The 23,705-nt window shown below is 39.1% G+C and overlaps 1 protein-coding gene and 2 long non-coding RNA genes across 5 annotated transcripts; 1 reads left to right on the plus strand and 2 right to left on the minus strand.

Annotated features, from left to right (window-relative positions):
• Positions 1 to 602: 602 nt before the first annotated feature.
• Positions 603 to 2,962, minus strand: LOC115682604 (uncharacterized). Its single transcript, XR_008817314.1, has 3 exons — positions 1,896 to 2,962; positions 1,390 to 1,798; positions 603 to 1,062 (listed from the first exon to the last, which is right to left on the minus strand). It is a non-coding gene; the product is annotated as an uncharacterized LOC115682604 (long non-coding RNA).
• Positions 2,963 to 3,104: 142 nt separating this feature from the next.
• Positions 3,105 to 14,228, minus strand: LOC115682582 (uncharacterized). Its single transcript, XM_056315268.1, has 13 exons — positions 13,870 to 14,228; positions 13,354 to 13,503; positions 12,909 to 13,079; positions 12,335 to 12,478; positions 10,569 to 10,674; positions 10,293 to 10,441; positions 10,074 to 10,199; positions 8,602 to 8,745; positions 6,665 to 6,752; positions 5,680 to 6,053; positions 5,043 to 5,366; positions 4,432 to 4,662; positions 3,105 to 3,394 (listed from the first exon to the last, which is right to left on the minus strand). Exons 1-13 carry the CDS (start codon positions 14,137 to 14,139, stop codon positions 3,260 to 3,262), a joined length of 2,412 nt encoding a protein of 803 aa, XP_056171243.1. The 5' UTR covers positions 14,140 to 14,228; the 3' UTR covers positions 3,105 to 3,259.
• A 4,492-nt stretch (positions 14,229 to 18,720) lies between these two features.
• LOC115682611 (uncharacterized) lies at positions 18,721 to 23,705 on the plus strand. Of its 3 annotated transcripts, none has more exons than XR_008816443.1 (5): positions 18,721 to 18,905; positions 19,546 to 19,718; positions 22,187 to 22,433; positions 23,311 to 23,421; positions 23,500 to 23,705. It is a non-coding gene; the product is annotated as an uncharacterized LOC115682611 (long non-coding RNA). The 3 variants fall into 3 exon arrangements; XR_008816444.1 differs by having other exon boundaries at positions 22,268 to 22,433; XR_008816445.1 differs by having other exon boundaries at positions 19,549 to 19,718.

The raw sequence follows: 23,705 nt of genomic DNA on the forward strand, positions 1-23,705 counted from the left end.
GATGATGTTGATCTAATACATTGATGCGGGTATCGAGTAGAGATGGGTAAATTTGGGGTGTCACCGCATTCATCTTGATAATTCCCATCATTCTTTTTTTGTGATTGTTGAAATTGCTGAATTCCCACCATCCGGTGGGACTTTGTTCTTTCTTCCATTAATTTTTAGGATCCACGGGAGAGAGGAAGAAAGAATTACAGAAACTGACTACGTCTCTACTCAATAGGCCTAATGGAATATCACATACATGGGGAGAGCCTCACAACATCGAGACTCTAATTACCTTATTCATAGTGCACCGGCTTACTGGTTCCTAATACTGCTGAATATGAAATCTTCAAAAAGAAAATTGAAGATGCATCAAGTTGACTAGAGTTAGCTTTGAGTTAATTCATGTTTGTATTGTGGTCAGATTTGATTCAGTAAACTTTCTTCTGTTTGTATCCCATAGGATCATTTATCCTACCTTCTATAGTTGCCAGCCCTACTGTCAAGTCTACAAGGGCAAATTTGTTGTTTGAATTTTCCAGCAAAGAGGGAACAGCAGATGCTGCCCAGTAGCAGTCATTGTCCAACACATTTGAAGCTGCAAGATCTTGTGGTTTCACCTATTACGTTTCATTTTCAGCTAAAACAGACAAGGGACAGTATCTACTTAATTACAAGTACTGAAAGAATTGGCTAAATATATTAGTTGAAGAAACAGCTCGAAGACAATGACCAAGAATGTTTAATAGCTTATATTGTCTCCGCTAAACCCAGATCAGCGCATGCGTCAATAGACATAACCCCGCGCTAATTCTTCATTCGAATTTCCGATTATCTTGGTGAGTTGAATCAGAAGATATGTTCTGAGAGTGAATTGTCATCTCAAATGCTAACCGATGATATTTCCCATTCACCGGTGGAAATTTGAGTAGAAGACAGCACTTGGGGACAGAAAGTACTTGAGAAAATCAGGTACTCACAAGCTGGACATTTGTACCTTGGCATGTGCTGTTTCATTGAATTGAGCAAACACAAGAATTCCTAACCCCGCCAATTTCTCCATCTTCTGAAACACTACATCAGTAAAAACAATGTGAGGTCCTAATGAATTTGGAAATTGAAGTTTATTATACCAAACTTTAAAATTCACTCTTATGCTTTGTCATATCTCATCTCATAAAAGAACTGCGATTGAGCTGCATCTCTCTTGATTTGCAATGAAATCAGCACCTTTTGGTTTTGGATATGCCACTCTTATTCGCAAAAGAAAGTCTCTTAGATGCAAACTAAAACCCCAATGTTTGCCGATTGTTCATGGCCTAGACATCGCACGAATACACAAAAATACCCTTAACACGACTTTGATGACAAAAGTTAAATAAGCAGGGGTGACAATCTTACCTCGGCTCGAATTCATGCACATGCGCAATGTCCTTTCCATGAGCATCGGGCCAATTGACTTTCCTGCACTCCGTCCTTCGCTGAAGTTCATCCGGTTCAGTGGCTTTCTTGAGGCTGCTCTTATGAATAGGGACTCCCCCATGAGCATGACAAGGCCCACCATGGCGCTTCACTCGACCTCCGATTTCGTTACCCCGTAGCTCTTCCGTGACCCCATCTCTCTGCGCCACCGGAGACAACTTCCTCGCACTGCTACCTCTATTTCTTGCCTCGCAATTACCACTGAAACTCCGCGACGGCGCATAGCAAGAGCAGACCAGAGAAGTGCACCTGTTTTGTGCCGAGGCCGCCAGGAGTGCAGATTTAGCCTCTCTCAGCAACCTTTCTGTTTTTCATGGACACAGCAGACCTGACAAGTGAAGGTGAACTCAAAAAGTTGTGGACCAAACTACAGCGGGCAAAGTGAGTGACACAACGTTTCCTAGAAGGTTGCTGTGACATTATACCTTGTTCTCAGGGCATCAGCATGGTAGGTTTTTCCGGTTTAGAATAAGACCGACGACGAATACCGATCACAGTGCAACAACTAGCCGGACCCAACAAAGGTCCTAAGAAAAGAGAACACTAGACCCGGAATGTTTTCTGCACAGTGATTGACGTCTGTTCGCCGTGTCGCTAGTTGATTGAGGCCTAATGATTTTGCCCCCGTGCCCCCACCCCACTAAGCTTGATACTCTTTTGCTTTTGGTCATTGCACTCATTAGGGAGGTGAAAACTTGTGGGAGAGAGAGAGAGAGAGGTTATCTTTAACTTTCTTTGGAGACGAATTGGGTGATACATCAATGGTTATATGCAGGATCACTATCATAACATCATGATGGAAGCAAGCAAAGATACAGGAGTGAGGGAACGGGGAAAGTGGTGGGATCTTTGAAATCTTCTTCTTTTGCCAATAACTAGAGGGCAAAGCCGTGACAAAATGCAGTGTAAACAATCATGAAGAGAGAGAGAGAGAGAGAGAGAGTTGTCTGTTGGATTTTGTATCATGATAACGTGAAATATATTAAGTCTTATCTCCATCTTTTTTTTCTTTCATCTTTCTCGAGCTTAGTGTGATTTTGAACCTTTTCATCATTGGAGATCTAGGCATTCTCTCTTTTTCCTCCTTTTCTTTTAAGGGTATCAATCGGCATGAAACATGTTCCGGTGAAAACGATGCTAATCTGGACAAAAGGGTTCATGTCGTATTGCAGTTAAGGCCACGAAGCAAAGCATTGGAATAAGCTGCAATTTGGCAAATATAGACACAAAATTTGCTTCTTCCACCTTAACCAGCTGACACCAAGAGATGACGACACCCATATTGGGTCCCAAGAAGAACATGTGCTCTAGCATTTTTGCGTATCATATAATTGATTCTGTCTATCACAATATACGTAATGTACAATATTCTCCGTATAATTGCGACAGCCTTCATCTCTGACCTAACATCTTGTGCTTCATTAACAATCGAGAGATCCGGATTATCAACCTAGGTGTATACTGAGATATGCTTTTTGAATCCCTTGGATTTAAGGGGACAAGATGCCCTCTCTCTCTCTCTCTCTCTCTCTCTCTCTCTCTCTCTCTCTGCGTAATAGAAGTTCCTATTTTTCGCACCGAGGTCGAAGTGCGAGCTTGTTGGTGTTGACAGCTGAAGGAAGGAGATTTCTATCTGATTTTCTAATTGACATTTGTAATTGCTCTTCTTGCCATTATATACAAGGAGATTAGCCGATCCCATAATCGATGTGCTATTGACGTATTCTGCTATTGTATTTGTCGATATATTTATGCACAGTTACGACTGAAATCAGTGAGGATCAGTGATTTACAAAAATGAATCCCTAATTATGCGCGCCAGTACTCGAGAAGATAACCGACTGAGCACCTCTGGAAGGACTGTAGCTGAGATTCCTGGCAACACCGGAAGCAGCTCTTGGACGATCCGAGCAACATCCACACCCTATCCATTGCATAAAGAATGGTAAAGTTATTGTCTATCAATTTAAAAGACAATCGTTAACTAAAAATCCTTCATGGCATATACAGATTTATCTTAGGACTCACTGCATCCAAGATTTATCACTATCGACGATAATAAAGTAAGAAAGCACAATTTTTCAGTAGCATTTCCAATTAGTGAAACAATGCCCCATCTCTAGAGCTCCGACAACCTCGTTGTTGAAACGGCTAAAAGCTTCACAATTTCTTGAAGCTGATCTAAAATTATAGGTCCCACTGTAGATCACCTTTTCTGGTTTAGTTTTGGGTGACGATGGCACATCGCCTGTGTTAAGTCCACCTCTTGTTCTGCTTAAATTCTCAAAAAAATAAAAGAGGAGTTGAGTTTTCTCAGCTAAGTGAGGTACTTCCTCAGGGTATGTTTTAACTGCTCAACAGGAACAATGCATCTGAGATCCCTCTATCAAGGAGTGTGGACTTCTACAAAATGACAATTACCTTATCATGCAGGACCAACCTGTAGTAGCAACAATGATGCCCTACACTAGAAACTATAAGAGCACGAAACAGAAAATTGATTACTCCTGAAATTGTAGAGGACAATTTCAAGATGAGCATATCATAGAAGGAGAGATATTTGAGGGTGGAAGAGCAAAGATAGCAAGAAACTAAGACCAACTTGAACAACTTCAAGGATAAAAGATGGAAAAGAGAGGGGAGGATCATGGACAATAAACTCATTACTTTGATTACACGCACCAGAGTATGCCAATAAAGAGGATTTCTATGATCAGGGAGCACACATTAAAAGAAACAAGACATCACGGGAAGGTAGATGATATCCTTCATCCTCATCTTGCCTTATTGCCTAACTGATAGAGGGGAAAGCTTTATCTAAGTTACTCTTTTATAAAAGGAAATCACAGTGTTGAACACAAGATGGGTGAAAAAGGGGAAGCTCAAGGCACTAAAAATCTGTACTCAGAACATCCTAAACTACCATAACTGAAATAGTCAAAAGAGCAAAACACCTAATACCTGATTTGATGTCCTTGAGATTGAGCTTCCAGCAGTCAGAAACTCCAGAACCGTTTGAACATTGTTCAATATGACTCGGTCCTCCTCTGTTACAGTTGGTAGAAGTGCAGCAGGTTTAATAAGTCCAAATGAAGGGACCATACTGAAAACAGGAGACACGTTACGCAACCCAAGGGCTGCCATTATTTGTACCAACTGTTCCCTGGTGACTGCATCAATTCCCTTCACAATCTGTAAGCATGAAGAGGACAATATTCCAGTATTTTAGAGATGCTCTTAGATAACATGTGAGCATCAATTGTAAATAATATCTTATATTAACTAGTCCTCCTACAGAAGGGCAACTAGGCATTGGCCCCAGTCATAGATGGAATTGAGTGAGTGGCAGGGTCCAAAGGCCACTGACATTAAACATCAAGAACAGTCATAGTATGCGACATAATACTAGGAATAATGACCGCGAGTTGATCAATTTCTTTTTTGCCCCAAGACCTTTAGGCTGTTCTGGAGGAACATTGAGAGCGTTTACTGTCACAAATCGTACAAATGAATACTCTTATTTGTGGAGAAGGTGATAAAATTATAGTCCATGCTTTAATGTATTTTCATACCTCGTCCAGAAGGAACTCCCGGAAGAGATTTCCCTTATCAGATAACAGAAATGCCAAGGCAGCCCTTGTTTGGATTGGCTCCTCTGACTGAGATGCATTTAATTGGAATCGTGGAACGATACCACTCGTTTGACTTCTTAAAATGCCAAGTCCAGCCATATCTCCATTCATTTCCTCTCCACCACCACTCTTGGCTGCAGAAATAAAATTTTCAAAAGCTTGCATCAAATCAACGAATCTTTCAGCATCAAATACCCCAGATTTGCCATAAATCATGTATCTTAAGGCATCCCTGAGACGCGGAGACTCATCTGTGAGGAGCCTCTGTCAAGGACAAAAAGTATCATCAAAACAGTGAGCATAGGATTTATTAAAAAAGCAAAACACAAACACTGCAATCAGGTATATTCTAGTAACAAAGTAAAACCAAACTAACCAAATTCATGTTAGATAGAAACCGACACTTTACTTTTGCACAAAATGACTTTACATTCAAACAATAATAATGTACATAGTCTAGGCGTAGAGGACACTTCCAATTAGTTATGAAAAAATTTACAGATAGGCAACTGTATGAGTTCACACCCTACTCCAACAAAGGTAAGAAGACTACCATACAAAGGATAATTTCACTCACCTGAGCAAGATAAGGATAAGCTTCATCCACGATGGCAAAATCAGGATTTCCAACCAAAGCTATACCCTCCAGTACCCCTATTGCCCTGATGATGAGAGCAAAATATGGGGGTATTCTGAATGGATAATCAAAGGTTATTTGAGCCAGATCTGATGCAAGCTCCTGAAAGTTTATATTTTTTGCCCCTCCACCTTCAAGGGCCTGATCGAAAACCTTCGCAAGAACCGGCAAAATAGGTGCCAAGTTGACCCCATCAGGTATGAAATCAAGCTTTACAAAGTCCTTGACTATTGCTTCATAGTCTCGATGAATGAGATGAGCAATTGCTTCAATCATTCCGTATTTCTGATCATCAGTTAATCTTGTAACAAGCCCTATAGGAGAAAAGACAAACACACATCACCTTGGGAAGCACAAGTGCATATCCTACAATATTCTTTCCTGAAATATACAAAACTTTCATGAAGAAACAGACAATATTTTTAAGGGACAGTAATATTTGAATCTATCTCCATTATATGTCCGTAACAAGTAATAATTGAACATAAGATATAATTATGTATCTGAGACATTGCAATGAAACAAAATAAGAACGGGAACTTCCACAAAACCACAAATTTCATCCCTCTATATCTTTCTCTCTTCTTTTCCTTTTTAGTAAGCAAGTGTTCCTGTGGATCTTATAGAGAAAAGTACAAGTAGTATACTTCTTTTCCATTTTAGTAAGCATGTGTTTCTCTGGATCTAAAAGAGAAGGTACAAGTAGTATAAACCCGTTAACATGTAAGAAGCTAACTAAACAAAAGCATACTTCCTGGAGCAGATAATATGTTAAATACAGATGAATTTATCAAAACATATTAAATAAATATGCAAGGCGATTGAACTTGCAAGAAAAATTGGGGCCAAGAGAAAAAAAAATAAAAAACAAAGCTGAGTGACTCATGACACTAATAATTCAGTTTAAGACCAAAAAGAGACTAACCAAAGTCCAGAATGGCTAATTTCCCATCTGGAGTACGAATCAAGTTTCCAGGATGTGGGTCAGCATGAAAAAATCCAGTGTCAAGCAACTGCGATTAAAAAAAAGCATAAATTAGTCCTATGTGACTATTATAACGAAGGTATCATTGGGCCACTGCATTCAAGTTACAAATATGCAAAACTAGTTTACTTTCACAAAAATAAGTAGATGGCAATCATGCAATTTCTACAAAAAGAGATCAATCTTTCATTATTGTGAGGACTAGCACAAAAAGACTAATATGGAGTTTGACAAACAGTAGTAGATGATCTGTCACTACCATGAATAAGCAACAAGACATGTTGAAATCTGCTCTCCTCATATAACAAATGTATCAGATGGCAGTGTAGACAATTTACCTCTGTCCATATTCATATAGAGGATAGATAACATGACACTGTTCAACGTGATTTATCCCTCTGCTTTCTTATTCCGAGTATTAGATGGTCTTACAAATAAAAGCTCATGCAGAACATGATAAGAACTACCAAAACTTGCAAAACCAAAGAGTTCACACCAGCTGTTAATTCCATTCTCTCTACAAATCGTGTTTTGCTTGTTAATTTCTTGTAGGGCCACTCCATTTCCACAAACACTTTGGCTGGATACACAGCCTAATATCGTCAATTGGAGAAAAAACCCCTACACAAACTATCAATTTTCAATACGTCAAACCCAGCTTCATATATTGAATTTTGTCTTGCGCTCTCCAGTATCAACTCTTTGAGAAAAAAGAGCACGTGCCATTCTAAATTCATCTATAAACTGGACTAAAAAGTCAAGCAAAACTTCACCAAAGCATGATAACAATCACGAGACTCTTTGAAAATGGAAACGCCAATTCCAAATCCAATGAACTCTCATGAATTATCATCCATGAAAAGCAGCAACTGGATAGAAATAATCTGCAAGCTGTGACCTATTTCAACAAATCGATTACAAGTGAGATGTCTGCTCTAACAACTATTGCAAGAGGGTGTAAATTACTGTTCCCTTCAGATAATTATAAATATGAAGTAACCCTTTATAACTTGGGAGTATCTCCAATTGAACGACAATTTACAATGAAAAAATTAAAGAAGAAAGGAAAGTCACCATACCACCAAATATTTTTCAGGAGATTTGAGGAAAAAAAACCTTAAAGCCTTCAAAACTCAGGATCATCTTCGGAAATTGTAATGGAGATGACTCCAAGCACAAGCACTATTTTGGTCATTCAACCTAGGAAAATATTCAATCAAGTTATCGCACCTTTATAACTTCTGTTCATGTTACTATTTCACTATACTCTTTAAGTATTTTTAATTGGGTCACTTCTTCATTCCATACTAAAGCTTAATGGAAAGTCGACATGACATGCCACATGCATGCATATAACATGCCCTGTAGCTTTTGTTAAGTGCCACATTGGCTTCCAATTACCTTTTTTTTTTTTTTTTTTTTTATCAAAATGGACATGCATGTCCATTCGAAAAGTATAATAACCATAACCAAATTGAAAGTAGCTTCAAAGTTGGCGACCAAGTTCTGTGATTTCCCTCATCATAGCAAGTGAGGGTATCGGTTCCCTGTAACCAGTCTTTCATCCTTTTTGATCTCGTAGGTTCTTTCTAATGAGTGATTAAAGTGGTGGTACCCAAAGGCAACTCGGTTACATTTTCCTTTGAATTTGTGGAAAAGGATACAGGAGTTCTCGCTTCACCGCACTGAAGGATAGATATATGTGAGTTGTCTAATGTACTGTACACAATGAACATACTGAAAAGCCCATTGACCTTGGTAGAACCTTTAACCATGCCCAAAGACAATATATATTGTAGAACTAGAAAGCACCCAAGTTTCACAGCAAAAGGTCCTACTATTTAAGGGCAAGAGTACCCATTAGATCAGTGGATTACCTGCTTTAAATAACAGATGACTCCAACATTAACCAGTTCTCCGACATCACTTTCTGTACTCTGTGACAGCTTTTCCCCCTCTATCCATCCTGTAGTAAGAACCTTCCTTGAAGTATACTTAGTGTATGTTTTAGGTACAACAACCTGAGAAAAGCGCTTCATGATTAATAACCAAAAGATCAAGCAAAGTCACTATGGATAATCTCCATAACTTCAGGAAGATGTGCACATGATTTTGATAGCCGAGAAAAGTATTTACTTGATTTGCAGGCAAGCATTAAACATAAGTTCATCCAATTACATGATTTCTTGTTCCTATCGATAGTTCATTAAACTTGGAAAAGAAAAGGCATGCATCTTAGATTTATATTCCCAAACAAGAAGGTTTGTCACATTAATAACCCATAATTTATATCGACTGGACTGTCTAGTTGCTCTGTGAAAAACTAAAGCAGCCACTATCGTTCCGCCAAAATGGAGTTTTTTCCTCAACTCAATGCCAACTAGTAATCATCAGTCGAAGAATAATACAAAATTCAAATAGATCACTTTCACAATAATTTTACATTCTATAAGTAGGCCCAAGAGCCCACATTGACCTCTTAAACCAAGCCTTGTCAAGAATGAACCCATCCCTTACATGAACTTAAAACACAACCAAATTGATCATGTTGCCGACAAATCATAAAAACAGCAGTCAAGCTAATTTAAATGTCCCATGGGCTTCCTAAACAAGTTTTATGCGTCTAGATCAGACAATGTTCAGGAGAAAACAGATGCTCCTCCCCGGGAAGAGTATCACCCAAGAATAACAACCCAAGATGAAATGAGCAGTGAAACAGGGAGAAAGAAAGATGAGACAGATAGTAGTTTCATCATATTGTGTTATTTATACTTTGGCCCTGTTATTTTCACTTCCAAATATAATAGTATCTTTTAAAATCTTTAAATGTTAAACCACGCTTTCACATAATAGCTTATACTTTTAGAACGATTGGCAGTTGTGCCAAAATATTTTACATGATATCAGACCAATAGCAACTGAGTTCAAATTATTTTAGGTCCCTTATTTTCCTTCCCAATTACATATTTCCATGCTTCAGTTTTAGGCCAAAGTCTAGGGTACCCGTGAGAGGGAGGGAGTGTTAAAATATTTAAATATTAAACCACGACTTCATCTATCAGTCTAAACTTTTAGACCAGATAGTAATGGTCTTACACAATTTTACAATATCTGCAGAAGTAAATCCTAGCCCCACTAACATTTAATAGGACATATCTGAACACACTAAAGCAAAACATTAAAATATAAAATCAAAAGCACTAAATAAAACTAATTGAAAGCAAGTAAAAATACTGGATTATTGAAATTAACAGATTTTTAAGCTTATGGATTAAGCAGTGATGTGATAGAATTTTGTATAACTCCTAGTTCTTGCAGTCAAATACATCAAACAAGGAATTAATCTCACCTGTGGAAGGTCCTTCCTCATCATTTCAGCAAAACGTGTCCCATTTTCACCCTCATTGACATAATCCAACTCTTCAAAAAAGCGGGCAGCCCATTCATCAACTAACCCAACCACATCTACGGAGATCTGGGAAATCAAAAAAATCATGAAAAGATTGAAGCTATTAATTAGTTGCTGTAGCTATCACATCCACCCAAAAAATGACATATAAAATACTACCTGAGGAAACCTCCGAAGAACCAAACCCAAATTCCGTATGATGAACAAATCAACTGTCACAGTCTCGAGAACGAAAGGCCTCTGAACTTTAACTGCCACTGTATCTCCATTTTCGTTTAACTTGCCCTTGTATACCTGTCCAAGAGATGCTGCCACAAATCTCGACAAGAATAAATATCCTCTAGTGAATACCAGTCACTTGTAAAATAAAGAGAGATGCTGTTAATAACAGATGATATTGACTAAACAATGTAGAAAGTAATTCATGAAGACTACCTGCGGCAATTGGAGAAGAAGTAAGTTCAGAGTAGATCTCATGCCATGGTCGACCTAGCTCCTCCTCAATAAGTGTCATAGCTACATCATCAGGATATGAAGGAACCTTCACATTTCAGCAGACAGAAATGTCAATAAACAAGATGATATTTTCAGACAAATGCATATAGAAAGTGAGAGACTTAATATTTGCATTACTCTACACTTCACCACTACTATCAAGTTATGAATCAGCTGCAGAGTTGTACATACACAGCCATATATGTGCAGATAATCAATATATAGTTTAAGCCAGGGAAAGACAGGCTGCTTCCACCTAACATAGAGACCGCAGCCACATGACAAGTGTTCCAATTCTGCTCATTTTTACTGTAAAAAATCCCTCATCACGAGATTGTGCAAGCTGTCATCACACAACAGAGTTATGTAGCTGTGCAAATTGACCCAATATGTATACACCACCCACCCCCCAAAAAAAAAAAAAAACAAAACAAAACACAAAAAGTAAGATACCCTTTATAGATGAAGTGAAACTCAAAACAAAAGGAACTAGGAAAGGGAGACCAGGTCAAGGAAGTTCGATGTGGTAAGAATTAAGAAGAATTGAGCATGCCATTCTACAGGCAGCCTATATCGGCAGCCTGGACTGGCCGTGACATGTTTAACAAAAGCAAACAATACTTGTTAAAAATTAGAATCCAGCACAGATACTGGAAGAAGGCATAATTCCACACAATCAGGGCTCAATGACATAGAAGATCTATGTAACCAGTCCAGAAGAGGAAAAGGCTTGATTCCATGCAGCAGACCTCTTAGTGAGAAAAAGGCCATGTGGACTTTGTCAATGTTGGTTGTGGTGGGGGTTGTAGTAGAAAAGAAAAACTATCCCGAACCATTTTAACAAGAGTGGAAAATTTTAAAACAAACAAAAACTGAACTATCCTGATATGAGTAAAAAAACAAGATTCTAGCTCCACCGTTTATTACTCAGCCAAAATTGCAATTGGAACTGGAAACTGAGTGTCTATAATTGGGTCAAACAGGAAGCGGAATGTTAACAATAATAACATGATAATGGTGTGGTGTTGCCCACAACAGAGATTGAGCCAATAGCAGTACCATGGAAGTGTCAGCCACCTAACCAATTCTATGAAGATGCAGCACCACAAGACAGGTCACTGTGGATTAAGTTCCTGGGAATGCCAGCTTATGGCAATCAACGGAACCACAAACAGTATTTGCAGTGGTGACACCAGCAAGAATGTATAGAGCATGAAATTGACCATGATGGACAAAAATGATAACGATAATGGACAAAAATGATAATGATAATGGAGCAATGTGAATGCAGAAGAACCCGAACCAGACTACTCAGATTGTAATCGCATGGGGACCTATGCAAGTAAACGATGGAATTGGTTCATGGAATGACATAAGATGGCTTAAGATTCCATGACAAATCTAGCATCAATCAAAGTAAAAAAGTTGGTCTTAAGGCCTCGCAATTCATACTCCTGAATCATGAGCGAGAAATAAATCTCCATTCCCTCGAATGAGACTTCCGCAAGATTGGACAACCTCACATTTTCCGTTCTCTTTAATATCGTTGAAGACAAACGAGTAGTTACTTGCTTAAAATTTCCAGGAATCCCGCAATATAATCATAAAAACAGTTGTGGAGGGATCAGTTTGAAGGGTACATGCAAACTAAAGAAAACAAAAGGCATTGTACACATAAATAAAGCAAAGGGGGAGGAGATGTTTACCTTATCACAGAGTTTCTGCAGCTCAGTCATCGCGGCAGGTGAAAGAATGTCAGGCCGAATGCTCAATGCCTGACCAAGCTTTATGTAGGCTGGACCCAAGGAAGTTACAATATCTCTCAACTCTATTGCCCTAGCAACTTCATTCTGATCATAAGAATCAAAGCAATTAGACAAAATAAGAATTAAGGATTTGCACGTTGATTTTGGAAGTTGAATGCAGAAATAATTTCTCAACTTTACACAAAACCACAACTTACTAACAAAGATTGAACCGTTAGGTTAACTAAGGCAAAGTGATGTAGAATAATTTTCAAAATGGAAACAAGAAGCTAGTGGAAAGATCAAAAGATAGACAATCACAAGACCTTAGTTTATTCCAGAGTCATTTAACATTTTATATTTAGCTTTTTGAGACTTCGTCGCTCATCTATGACCAGAAGAAGGGAAACTCATCTTTGAATCTCTAAAACAGTACTCTCTACATTAAAAAAAAGCGATTTATTTCAAATAAATAGTTAAGTCGGCTACTGAGCGTACATACCAATACACAATGAAGGAACGGAATCGCTATTACCTCTTTAACTTTCTTATTTATCACGTCCACGGCAAGACGGGAGAGAAACCCTCCAGCAACCGATAGTAACTGGACAGCGCGTGTAGCAACAGCTCGTGGGCGTTTTCCCCAGTAAGCAGAGATGGTAGCAGGATCATACGCCAAAGGCAAAAACTCACTGCTCTCATCCACCTGTAAAGCATTGGCATTGACACGAGATAAAGAGAATGTTGACCCGTTATGCTTTTTCAACAAATCTTGCATCACAGCGTGCTATGCACAAGTAAATATTCAGAATAATAGATATTCTACCACATAAATAAACAAACTACAGAAGCATCAATGTTCTAAGCCACACCAAGCGGGCGACGACGAATGCACATCAAGACACAGCATTCTCAAGACCTGCAGGTTGTTTACTAAGGCTCATCTCTTATCAGCAGAATTGGAGAGAGGACCATCATACCTCGACCAGACGAAGTTGAACATTGTCGTCCGCGAATTGCGCGTCCCTCAGGTTCTGACCCCTCAACCCTTGCATGAGTATTGCCAGTTGCTCATTCTCCTCCATCTGGGCCCTCACTCTCTTAATCTCCTGCGAGACATCTCCTATTCTCTGCCATCACAATGTAAAGATAAAAAAAAAAAGTTAAAATTGACCCATACCCAGACAATCAACTCAATGAAATCGATGAAATAACTAAACTTCTCTCAAAACTAATGAAGAAGCGCGCACACAAGATAAAAAAATTTGTCCAATATCTTAGCGATCCTCAAACCCGAAATCCGAACACACGCAATTTACACCGGCGGAAAAGGAAAAGTTAGAGAAAACGGAGGAAACGAGCGCTGCAAATAAGCGATCACAACGACAATGCATTCATCGAAGCTCCTGGAAAACCTGGTTACAAGCAGACATGGCATCGGAGGAAGATAGAGGCAGCCAGCCAGCATTTCGTTACTCCGGATTGCAAAAGCTCACCGTGGAAACGCCGTTGACGGGCCTGGACCGCGGAGGCCGCGACGACGGCGACGGCGGCGATCCGTTCGAGGTGCTCGGCGGCGACGGGGGCTTGCGCGGCCCGGTCCGGACCGGCTTAGGATCCGCGGCCACGGCGAGGACCGGCCTGGACCGCGGTCGCCGGACCTCGAACCGGCCGGGCGGCGGCGGCGGCGGCGAGGCGTGGGCCGGGAAGCTGCAGCGGAGGGGCTCCACGCCGCCGCAGCACACGAGCTGCGACACCGCCTCCATTGCCGGAATTCTAGAGAGAGAGAGAGAGAGAGACTGGGGGGAGTGCTTCTTGTGGCGGTGGCGGTGGCGGTGGAGAGAGCAAAGCGAGTGGGAAGTTTGGTGGTTTTGCAGGTGCGGGGTTTGTTTGTTTGTTTGTTTGTAGTGGGGACGAAGAACCTGGCGGGCGGGCGAACACGTGGCGTCACTGGAGCGCAAGGAAAGGCGATGTCCTTTTTTTTTCTTTTCTTTCCATTTTTTTTCTTGTTCTATTTATTCATCAACGTGATTTTACAAGGTGATTTGTTTATTGTGTTCCGTTTGTGGTGGTCGGTAGGAGTGAGCATGATGGACCGTCTGAATTGAGACCGAACCGGATCGTACCGGACCGACCTGTTTGGTTTGGTTCTCGAAAGCATCGATCCGATTCCCAATTCCTAAAAGTGAAATCGATTTTCGAACGGTCCGGCTCCCAGTTCTAGAGTGGGAATCGAATTGATCGGATTGAACCGAACTGATAAATATATACTTATTTACTTTTTAAAATTTTCGAAAAATAGAAAGCCTAATCTAACTACTCTAATACTCTCTTGTCTTTACCAATTTCCTCAATTCCCTTTTGCCTTTATCAATTTACACTTGGCCAGCTTTTATTCGTGATGCTTGATGCTTTTTAACTCTTGTCCTGGCTCGAGATTATCCAGCATGACTCCCTCTTCTCCAAATTTAGGTTGCGGCATCTTTGTAATGACTCCCTCTTCATCAATTTTGTAGCTATGTCTTCCCTTTATTTCAAAGTATAGATATGTCATTTGTGAATATTGAGCAGCATATGCAGGTCCCTTGTTTCTTCTATCTTTTTCTTGCAGGACTAAACATTGATTTTCAGTTCATTCCAATAAGTGATTGGTTTCATTGGAACCGGTCCAAGCTCCCAGGACTAGCCGGTCCGGTCCTCGGTCCTAGAATCTGGGAACCGATCCTCCCGGTCCGGTTCCTGATTCTTGAGTGGGACCGGATCGGATCGGGAACCGATCACTCCTAGTAGTTGGGCATGCGGAAGAAAGTTGACTATTGACTTATCGTACGGAAAAATTACTCGGCCTCACGATTCATGCCGATTTAATATTAAACTTTTTAAGTTTGTCAATATAATTTTAAAAAATTTTCAGTCCTTGTAACCAGTTGTCGCCCAATTCACTACGTGATGGTTAAATCATTGTCGACCGTTTTACATGACACAATTAATGATTTGATGTGTGACGAAACGATATGGGGTTTGTCATTTTTCTATTTTTTTTCCCTTCTCTTTTCTTTTTATTCCTTTTCCGTTCTAATGTACTTTTTCCCTAGAGATTATCTACTCATTGTCCGTGGCGGCTCAATCTTGTTACAAGACTACTAACGATCACGGCGATCTCGCTAGAGTTATGCGAGCTTCCGACGGCACCAATCACTTATGATCTAGGCTCAATAGCGAGCCGCCGACCCTCCAAAAAATGAAGGCTCGGCCCTTGGCCATCGAATTCGCCGAGATCACGACAAGTACAAGCTCGACAGCCATGGAGAAGGAGTGAACGTTCACCTCGATCTCTTGCGTCTCCATGCAGATCGGCCCGGCCGCAACAAAGGGGCGCTTGGCCGGGGTCGCTACGATCCACGAGCTATGTGCTTGGAGCCCCTTAAAATCAGCGAACTTGTGGCAAAGAGAAAAATGTGAAAGCAACTAACAGACCAATCCAAAATTTAGAGCAAGCTTTAAAAAGAAAAAAAGATAAGTGCACTGAAAATCCTAAAATTTATTATGAAAGTGCAATGGAGCGCTGAAAATTTCAAAAAGTGCAATTAACGGAAGGACTTGATTGGACCAATTTGACAAGTTTCAAGACTTGATTATCTTTTTTAAAGTTTTAGGATTTCATTGCGTTTTCGTGACAAGTTTTAGCACTTAACTGCATTTTTTAAAAGTTTTGAGATTTAATTACATTATCATGATAAGTTTAGGACTTTCAATATATTTATAAAAAAAAAAAAAAAACCAAACTCTACATGGCTAGGTACCAAACTTTCACCTCTTGAGCTCATGTAAGGGTCGTCGTGGCTGATGTTGCAAGTGGGGACCCCCACGGGGTTCGAGCAATCATCTCTACATGCCACGACGAAGCTCGAGCTCAACGCCGAGATAGAACTCGAGCCCTCTAGATGTTGGGGTTCGAACTTGCCACCGGGGCGGAGCTCAAGCTCAAGGTTGTTCACTTAGGCTAAGAATAGAAAAAGATGCAAACCGATGCCATTTTGAGTAGAGTTTATTTTTTTTTTGCTAAAACATTTTTATTAGAGTTGTACACGTTAGATTGCTGGCCTATTATGTAGGATGGGCAGTGATAGCTGGACATCATGTGTGAGAATTGGTGGAAAAACTACTTTGAAAGTTTGCTACATTGATAAAATTAAAAAGTTTATGCCTAAACGGAAATCCGTACGGTATATTGATAATTGGCTTAATAATTTTCCCGTTGACTTTCAATCGATGGTATTGCTAGCAACGAGAATTGAACCTAGACATGATCAACGTGAAGTGCCCAAATCCTTATCAATTGAACCAAACCCCATTGGCCTTTTCTCAACCCTTTTTAATACATTATTAAAAGGAGCTATGTGCGTGCGTGCTCGCGAATCAATACTTTTATAAATTTCAAAGGATTGATCTCTTGATATTTCATTGAAGACCTTTAAAACTATTGGCAAAAACAAATTATTTCGAATTGATTTTTTTTATTCAGAGTGGCTTCTCAAATAGTTACAATTAACAAGCTGCACCTTCATTTTTTTGACGGCAAATTGACATATCTGAAATAAAGAATAAGCTATATCGATATTTGATTTAGATATTCTTATTCTCTACTAACCTGATTGATAGGGAAAAAATCCCAAGCCGAAATCAGGGTGAATGTCACGTACATGAGGCCTGAGGGTATAGTTTGCATGTAATGTCACATGCATGCAGGGAATCAAACTAATTGGGATTGCGCCTAATTGACATACTTGTCATTTCCTAGCCACTTAAGGGAATGTTATATTTGCAAAACGCAAACCTTTGATGAACAGAATACTTGACCTACAGAATTATTCAAGTCAATTGATTCAGTGACAATATTATAATCCGAATAAAAATAGTCTTTAGCTTAGTTAAATTTATTTTGATCCTACTTTTCATATCATTACGATCATAACAAAGCATGAAACAGTCGAAACATTTCACTAAACACTTCGCTTCATCTTGAATAAATCCGATAATTAGGGTTGTCAAAAAATAGATTTCAAATTTATGGAAATGGATCATAAATAGGTAAGCTTAAATTTAAAATATGGTTAAAATGGATTTTAAAATAATAAGTCTGGCTCCTCGTATTTAAAGCGCACTAGTATATTTCCTTGCTTAAGCGATCAAGCAGCAGCACCAACGGTCCTCACTCTAACGCCGCCCCCTCTCCGCTGATGTAGCTAGCAAGGATCACCTAGAGGGGGGTGAATAGGTGATCTAAAACAATTTTTAGTAATTTATGCGGAAAAATAAATAAATCACGGAAGAGTCGAATAAAATTGATTCAAGACAGATTATATAGATTGCTCTTGATGTACGGAATGTAAAGTAAGAGATAAGGGAAAGAGAATCGCACACAAGTTTATAGTGGTTCGGGCATATAGCAAGCCTACGTCCACTCTCCCACGCTCTTACCTTTTGGTTTGGATTTCACTATGTAATCAAGAGGAATTACAACTTCTGAGTGTTAACACTCTTGTGTATGATAGAACTCTCTATCTCACACAATCACTCTTACAAAGTGTCCCTCAAGATCTTAATGTTTGGCTCAGAATGACAAGAGAAAATAATTGGATTAAGCTCAGACTTTGGACTTGTTGATTCTTGATTCTGTTTTTTTTTTCTGCTGCTCATTGATCTCCTTAAATACTCCTCCACTTCCAAACTAGCCGTTGGACAGCATTCAGAGGATCATCTTCCAATCTTCACCTTGGACAGATTTGTATACTAAGGATTGAGTAGCCGTTGGATAACAGATTCTGAATCCCGCTGATTCTGGTCGCCCATACAATCAGAATCTTGGTTTCCATAAGTAGAACTTTGTCCGTTGTAATGCATTCTTGTCATGATGTTTGATTGTCAATCAATTTGATTCAGATTGAGACAATCAGAACATTCCTTCTGTGAAATCCATGCCAGATCACTAGCTGTTGTGTTACGTTCTGAATTCTGCGTCTGAAGAAATTCTGCGTCTGCATCAGAACAACTTCTGCGTCTGCGTCTGAAGAATTTCTGCGTCTGAATAATTTCTTCGTTTGCATCTGCATCTGAATAAATTCTGCTTCTGCATCTGAATAACTTCTGCTTCTGAATCTCAGAACTTAGATTATGTGGGTCTTCAAAAACATATTTGATAGATTGTAAAGTCTGAATAACTTTCTTCTGAACTTCCAGAATATACAGACCTGGAATAAAATTGTTCAGAATGAGTATTAGATTTACAATAACACAGAAGGTTTTGTCAACCTCAAAATCAATAGGAGTTTTCCTCAACATCCGCTTCTTCCGTACCTCCGCCGATCGTCTCCCGGTTCCGCTCGCCGCCGCCGCCTCCGTGAGACTCCATCCTCGATCGGACAATCGTCACCTGGCAAGGCTGCACTCATGACTCTAACCCCTCTCTTTCGTGTCCTGAATCTTGGATGATCAGTGCTGTCGATTTCAGGCGAACAATGGTCACTCGAAGGTACATCTCGTGATTCCGTCTTCGTGTGGGCTTGTTCGTTTCCCTTGCTGATTCGGGAATCTTCGGTTGCAATGCTGAACACCCATTAATGGATTAGGATTGTGGTTTGAGTATGTTATTATGTGCGTAGAACTACTTTGAAGTAGTCTGGGCTTCAATCTCCGTTCAATTGTAGATTCTTATGCAATCTGATTGGCTTCTGGAAACCATCTTGTGATCTCTAGTTTCTATATCATTTTGGCTTGCAAAGTTGAAGCACCCCTTTCTTTGGAAACCATCTTTCATGTCCTTTTCTTTTTGGTTGTGTGATTCTTGATTTTGAACGGTATATGCTTGATAGTTCTGTTAGGTGGTTGTGCTGATTAGTCACAACCTGTTTGATGATATTCTTGTAAGAGTGAATCGGGATGAGGGCTCGCATAAGGTTTTGAATTTTATGCGTCCTGTGAAGTTCCTAGCAAGTGATTATTGTTTGACTTGTAGATAACTTTGTGCCTTAGGGAGCAGCTGGATAAATTGGCATTTTGAGTTGATCATCATACGAGGCTGCGACTTGCGAGTGGTTAAAGATTGTGAGCAGAAATTGAGTGACTCGCTACCCATTCCTTTACAATCTCTCTAACGTCTCTGCCTCTCTCAGTAGCCGCCTAACACAAGCAGTGTGCCAAGAAGGCCGTCCCTTTGACGAGGGCTCGTGCCGTTTCTGCTGAAGATAACGACAATGAGGAGTTGGAGTGCCGGTTCATTGGGTCTCTGATCCCCAAAGATGAAGCTCGCCAGAAATGGCATAAGTGGCATCTTGGTTTGGGCAAGGTAGTCTTTCATTTTTTTGATTTCTATTTAGTCTTTTTCTCTCGAATCTGATTCAGCTCAGTGGCCAGTTATTGGGTTTTGGTGCTGGTTTGTTTCTGGTTGTTGAAAAGTGTTGCTTAATGGGCGAACTGTTATGTGACTTGCAATGGTAGATGATATCTTCTCATATGGGGGTGTTTGACAATTATTGGTGGCTCGATTTGAGTGAGCAGAGCTACTTGGATGGTATGAGCTTCAGTTCATTGGGAAAATAATGGGTATTTATACCGAGTCTAGTGTGAGATTTTGTTCTAGAAGTTTAAGCTGTTAGGTGAAGGCGTGATTTAATATTTAGATATTCTAACTCCCCAATTATTTAGCGTGAGTTTTGTTCTAAAAGTTTAAGCTATTAAGCTATTAGATGAAGGCGTGGTTTGATATTTAAATATTTTAACTCCTCTCAGGTGTAGGCAGGAAATATGTAAATGGAGAGGCAAATAGGGGTCTTGGAAAGGTTTGCAGGTCCCGCTATGATACCACCACTATCGACTATTCAAATATTCTACTGAACTTTTGCCTAAGACTAAAGTGTGAAAATATGTGATTGGAGAGGCAAATGGTACATGAGTCTATTTATAGACTCTACATGATGACTATCTAAAGCAACAAATTATTACAATATCAACTACAATCAATCAGGGAAGATAATGCGCAATCATGAGAGATACACAGGGATAAGGGAAATATATCTCTAACATTTAGAAATACTGTCGATTTAATTTGTAGAAATAAGATGCGGGTTGAGTGAGAAATGGTGCCGATGCAGCTTTTGCCAAATCAAGGATGAGATAAATGTGGTGGCCGGAATTGGCCCTTTTTTCGTTTGTATGTGCTGCTGAAGACTAGCTACAGCCATATCCTCTTGCCTCTTACGAGTGAAAATAGCGGACATTGACCAGGAAAATGTGTCCCAATCAGAAGTTTGAGGTTTTGCTCGAGCCTCATCCAACTGTATATACTGAGGGTAGCTAATTTTGATGCCCAATCCTGAGGGATGAATAATCTTTCTGTTTGTTCTCTTTATCTAACTAAATGTTGATGAGGTCATTAAAAAAGATAATAGCAAATTGAATGTGGATGATATTCTATGGTATCCCCCCTGATATATAGTTATTGTTTGAATAATTTAGATCCGTAATTCCCACTTATTGTTGAGTTCAAAATTTGTACGTAATTTATTAAGGGAAATGTTAAAAGTGTGTCCTCAAGGCCTTGTTCAGTGTTTTGGAAACATACAAATTTCTACTTGAAGGAGTTTACTTCCTTGAAATGTGTTTTTGCTCAACTTACAAAGTGTGTCAACTTTTACCACTGGTCTTATATAGTGCCCTTTGGCGCTTGTTAACAAGAACCATTGAATGATGAACGAAAGAGTATTTGAGAATTAATACCTGATGTATAATGGGACAAAAAGGATTCCTATTTTCCATTGATTATACTTGGAAGAATTCAATGGAGTGGCATACTGTTACTAAATTTGCCTAGATTTTGATTGAACTCCCTGGTGTAATTTTTTGGCAGATATCTTATGGAACTTAACTCTTCTATATTTATGTTCAAGGCATACAGGAGGGAGATGAAATGAGTATATCAAGAGGTTAAAACCTTAAGAGGCTTATTAAAAACTGAAAAGGCCCCCTTGGATTCTTGGTATTGTTTCTATGGGCTGTTGATCTCTAGCCCTCCCTATTGGACTGCTTTAGAGAAAATTTTGCATCTAAGTTTCTTATCGAGATAGAAGTAATTTTTTTCAAATCAAGACTCGTAGTTCTACTATTAGAGAAGGATGATAAGAGAAGCTATGATTTTTGCATTTTTTGTATTACTTAGATTCTGCACCTTCAACTTGTGACATCCTTCTCTTTTGGTCACTCTTGCATTTGTTTTTTTAGTACTTAAAGAGTAGACTTGAATCGACATAATAGTTTGTCAGAATGGTCTCATCCATTGTTATTTACACTGATAAGACTTGAATCAATCATACAAGGCATCTATCACTTGTGGAAGGTGCTAAAGCTTATTTCTGATGAAGTTTTGTACTCCTAATTAGCCCGTGAAAGTGCTTACTCATCGGTTCCTTGGTGCAAGTATTGATCCTTTAATCTGGAGGTAGATACACTAAACTAGCTAATTAGTCATGGTGTGAGAATCAGTCAAGACAGAGGAAGTTACATGTAGAAACAATTAGTCTCAAACCAATGAATTTTTCCATGTCAAGTTCACACTCCACCCTCTAGTGTGCGGAGAAATAATGGAAATATCATACAAGGTCGTCTACTCAAAGGCGATGAACCCTTACTTCCCCTCTACAAGACCGCACATGAGATTATTGACATGCAATTTCTTTTGTTGCTTTGAATTTTCCTTTTTTGCTTTCTGCTGATATTAATCTTTGCTATATTTGCCGTGGTGCCTTTTCTATCTTGCAGAAGAAAAAGGTGGCCAATGTAAACGGCAATAAAGAGTAAGATCAGATTTGAGTACCTGCTTAGTTATTTTTTCTGACATAGGTTGATCTTTTTCTCCTTGTTAACAGTTGTATTTCCTGGATGTTCTATTACAACACAACGTTTGTGGAGGCGATAACTCTAAAGAAACAATCCAAGCCTAGTGCCACTACACGAAGGCATAGTTGATGGGGTTTTCTATGATATTGGTGATGATGCCTATGTGAAGGTGAGTTAATAAATATTCTTTTGAAAATTGCAACTATACATATTCTGCAATTAAATGGCATCGGGCTAGTATGATGAATGAAGGTTTATCTATAGAAATGGATTTTGATAGAATCTACCAATAGTTTGGGTCATAGCTTCACTGGCTACTTGTTTCTTGCTAGTTTAAAATTGCACTAATTTGAAATGACGAGAAGAATTCTACTTTTAGTTGTAGTCTAGATTGAAAAATGCTAGAACATCTTCTGCATCGATCTTATACTTGATATGGACGTGAGTATTGTGGTTTTGTTTGAAGAATCATGCAAATATTGTCTGAATTGGAGGAGTTATATGGCAAACTTCGAGACAAAAGACATCCCATATAGGGAATCGCACTTTTATGCAAAGATGAGATAGATCTACCACAAGCAACCCAGTTGCATAAAGTTTGGCATTGCACAATTTAAATGAAAGTTTTCTAGCTTTTGTTGAGATGAATGTTACTATTGAAGTGCATCACACTCCCAATAGCCCAATAGTTAGATTGGACTAAGTTCCGCACAATCTTCTCCATCAGATGCTAAAGCTAAAGTCACCATGGCATTACATTACTGCAAACTTTTTCAACATCTGATTCTATTTTCCAGGATTGTATTTTTTTGTATAAACTTCAGATTGTGAATGTAAATATTTAGTTAGCTAATATCATATCCATTCCTAACCTTGTGTTCAATTTGAGAGAGGTTTGATACCAAGTTACTTTAACCATTTGGAACTATCTTAGGATTGATAAGCTCACATGACAATGGTGTAGCACCTAATTGTAAACAGATATTTATGATTTGCAATACCACCACAATAACTGCATTGATGACTTTTTTGCCTACTTATCTTAGGCTGGAGAGAAGGGGAGGGGCAATCATATTTTTGAGATCGTGGAGATGTTCAAGGTGGCCGATGGATCATTTTACTCTCGTGTACAACAACATTACAAAGCTCACGATATAGTGAATATGTTTATCATCTTTTGTTATATTCTCATTGTCTTTATGGTTATCTTATGTTATATTTTTTGTTTATTATAGGTCATCAAGCAGTTGTCTTACCTCAATGATGAGAAGCGGGTATTTTTTTAGAAATACGTGATGACGACCCACTAGAGTGCCTTGATAAGAAGTTAAATATTACTCGAGTGCCTCTCGATGTATGTCTAATATTAGTTTCTTCGGCTCGAATCATTTTTAGTGACATCAGGAGTAATTTTATTTTGATTTGCAGCTTAATTAGGAAA

Source organism: Syzygium oleosum, unplaced genomic scaffold, assembly GCF_021117445.2.
Source record: "Syzygium oleosum isolate NSW1041296 unplaced genomic scaffold, Sole_v2.1 Sole_v2.01, whole genome shotgun sequence".
Taxonomy (NCBI): Eukaryota; Viridiplantae; Streptophyta; class Magnoliopsida; order Myrtales; family Myrtaceae; genus Syzygium; species Syzygium oleosum.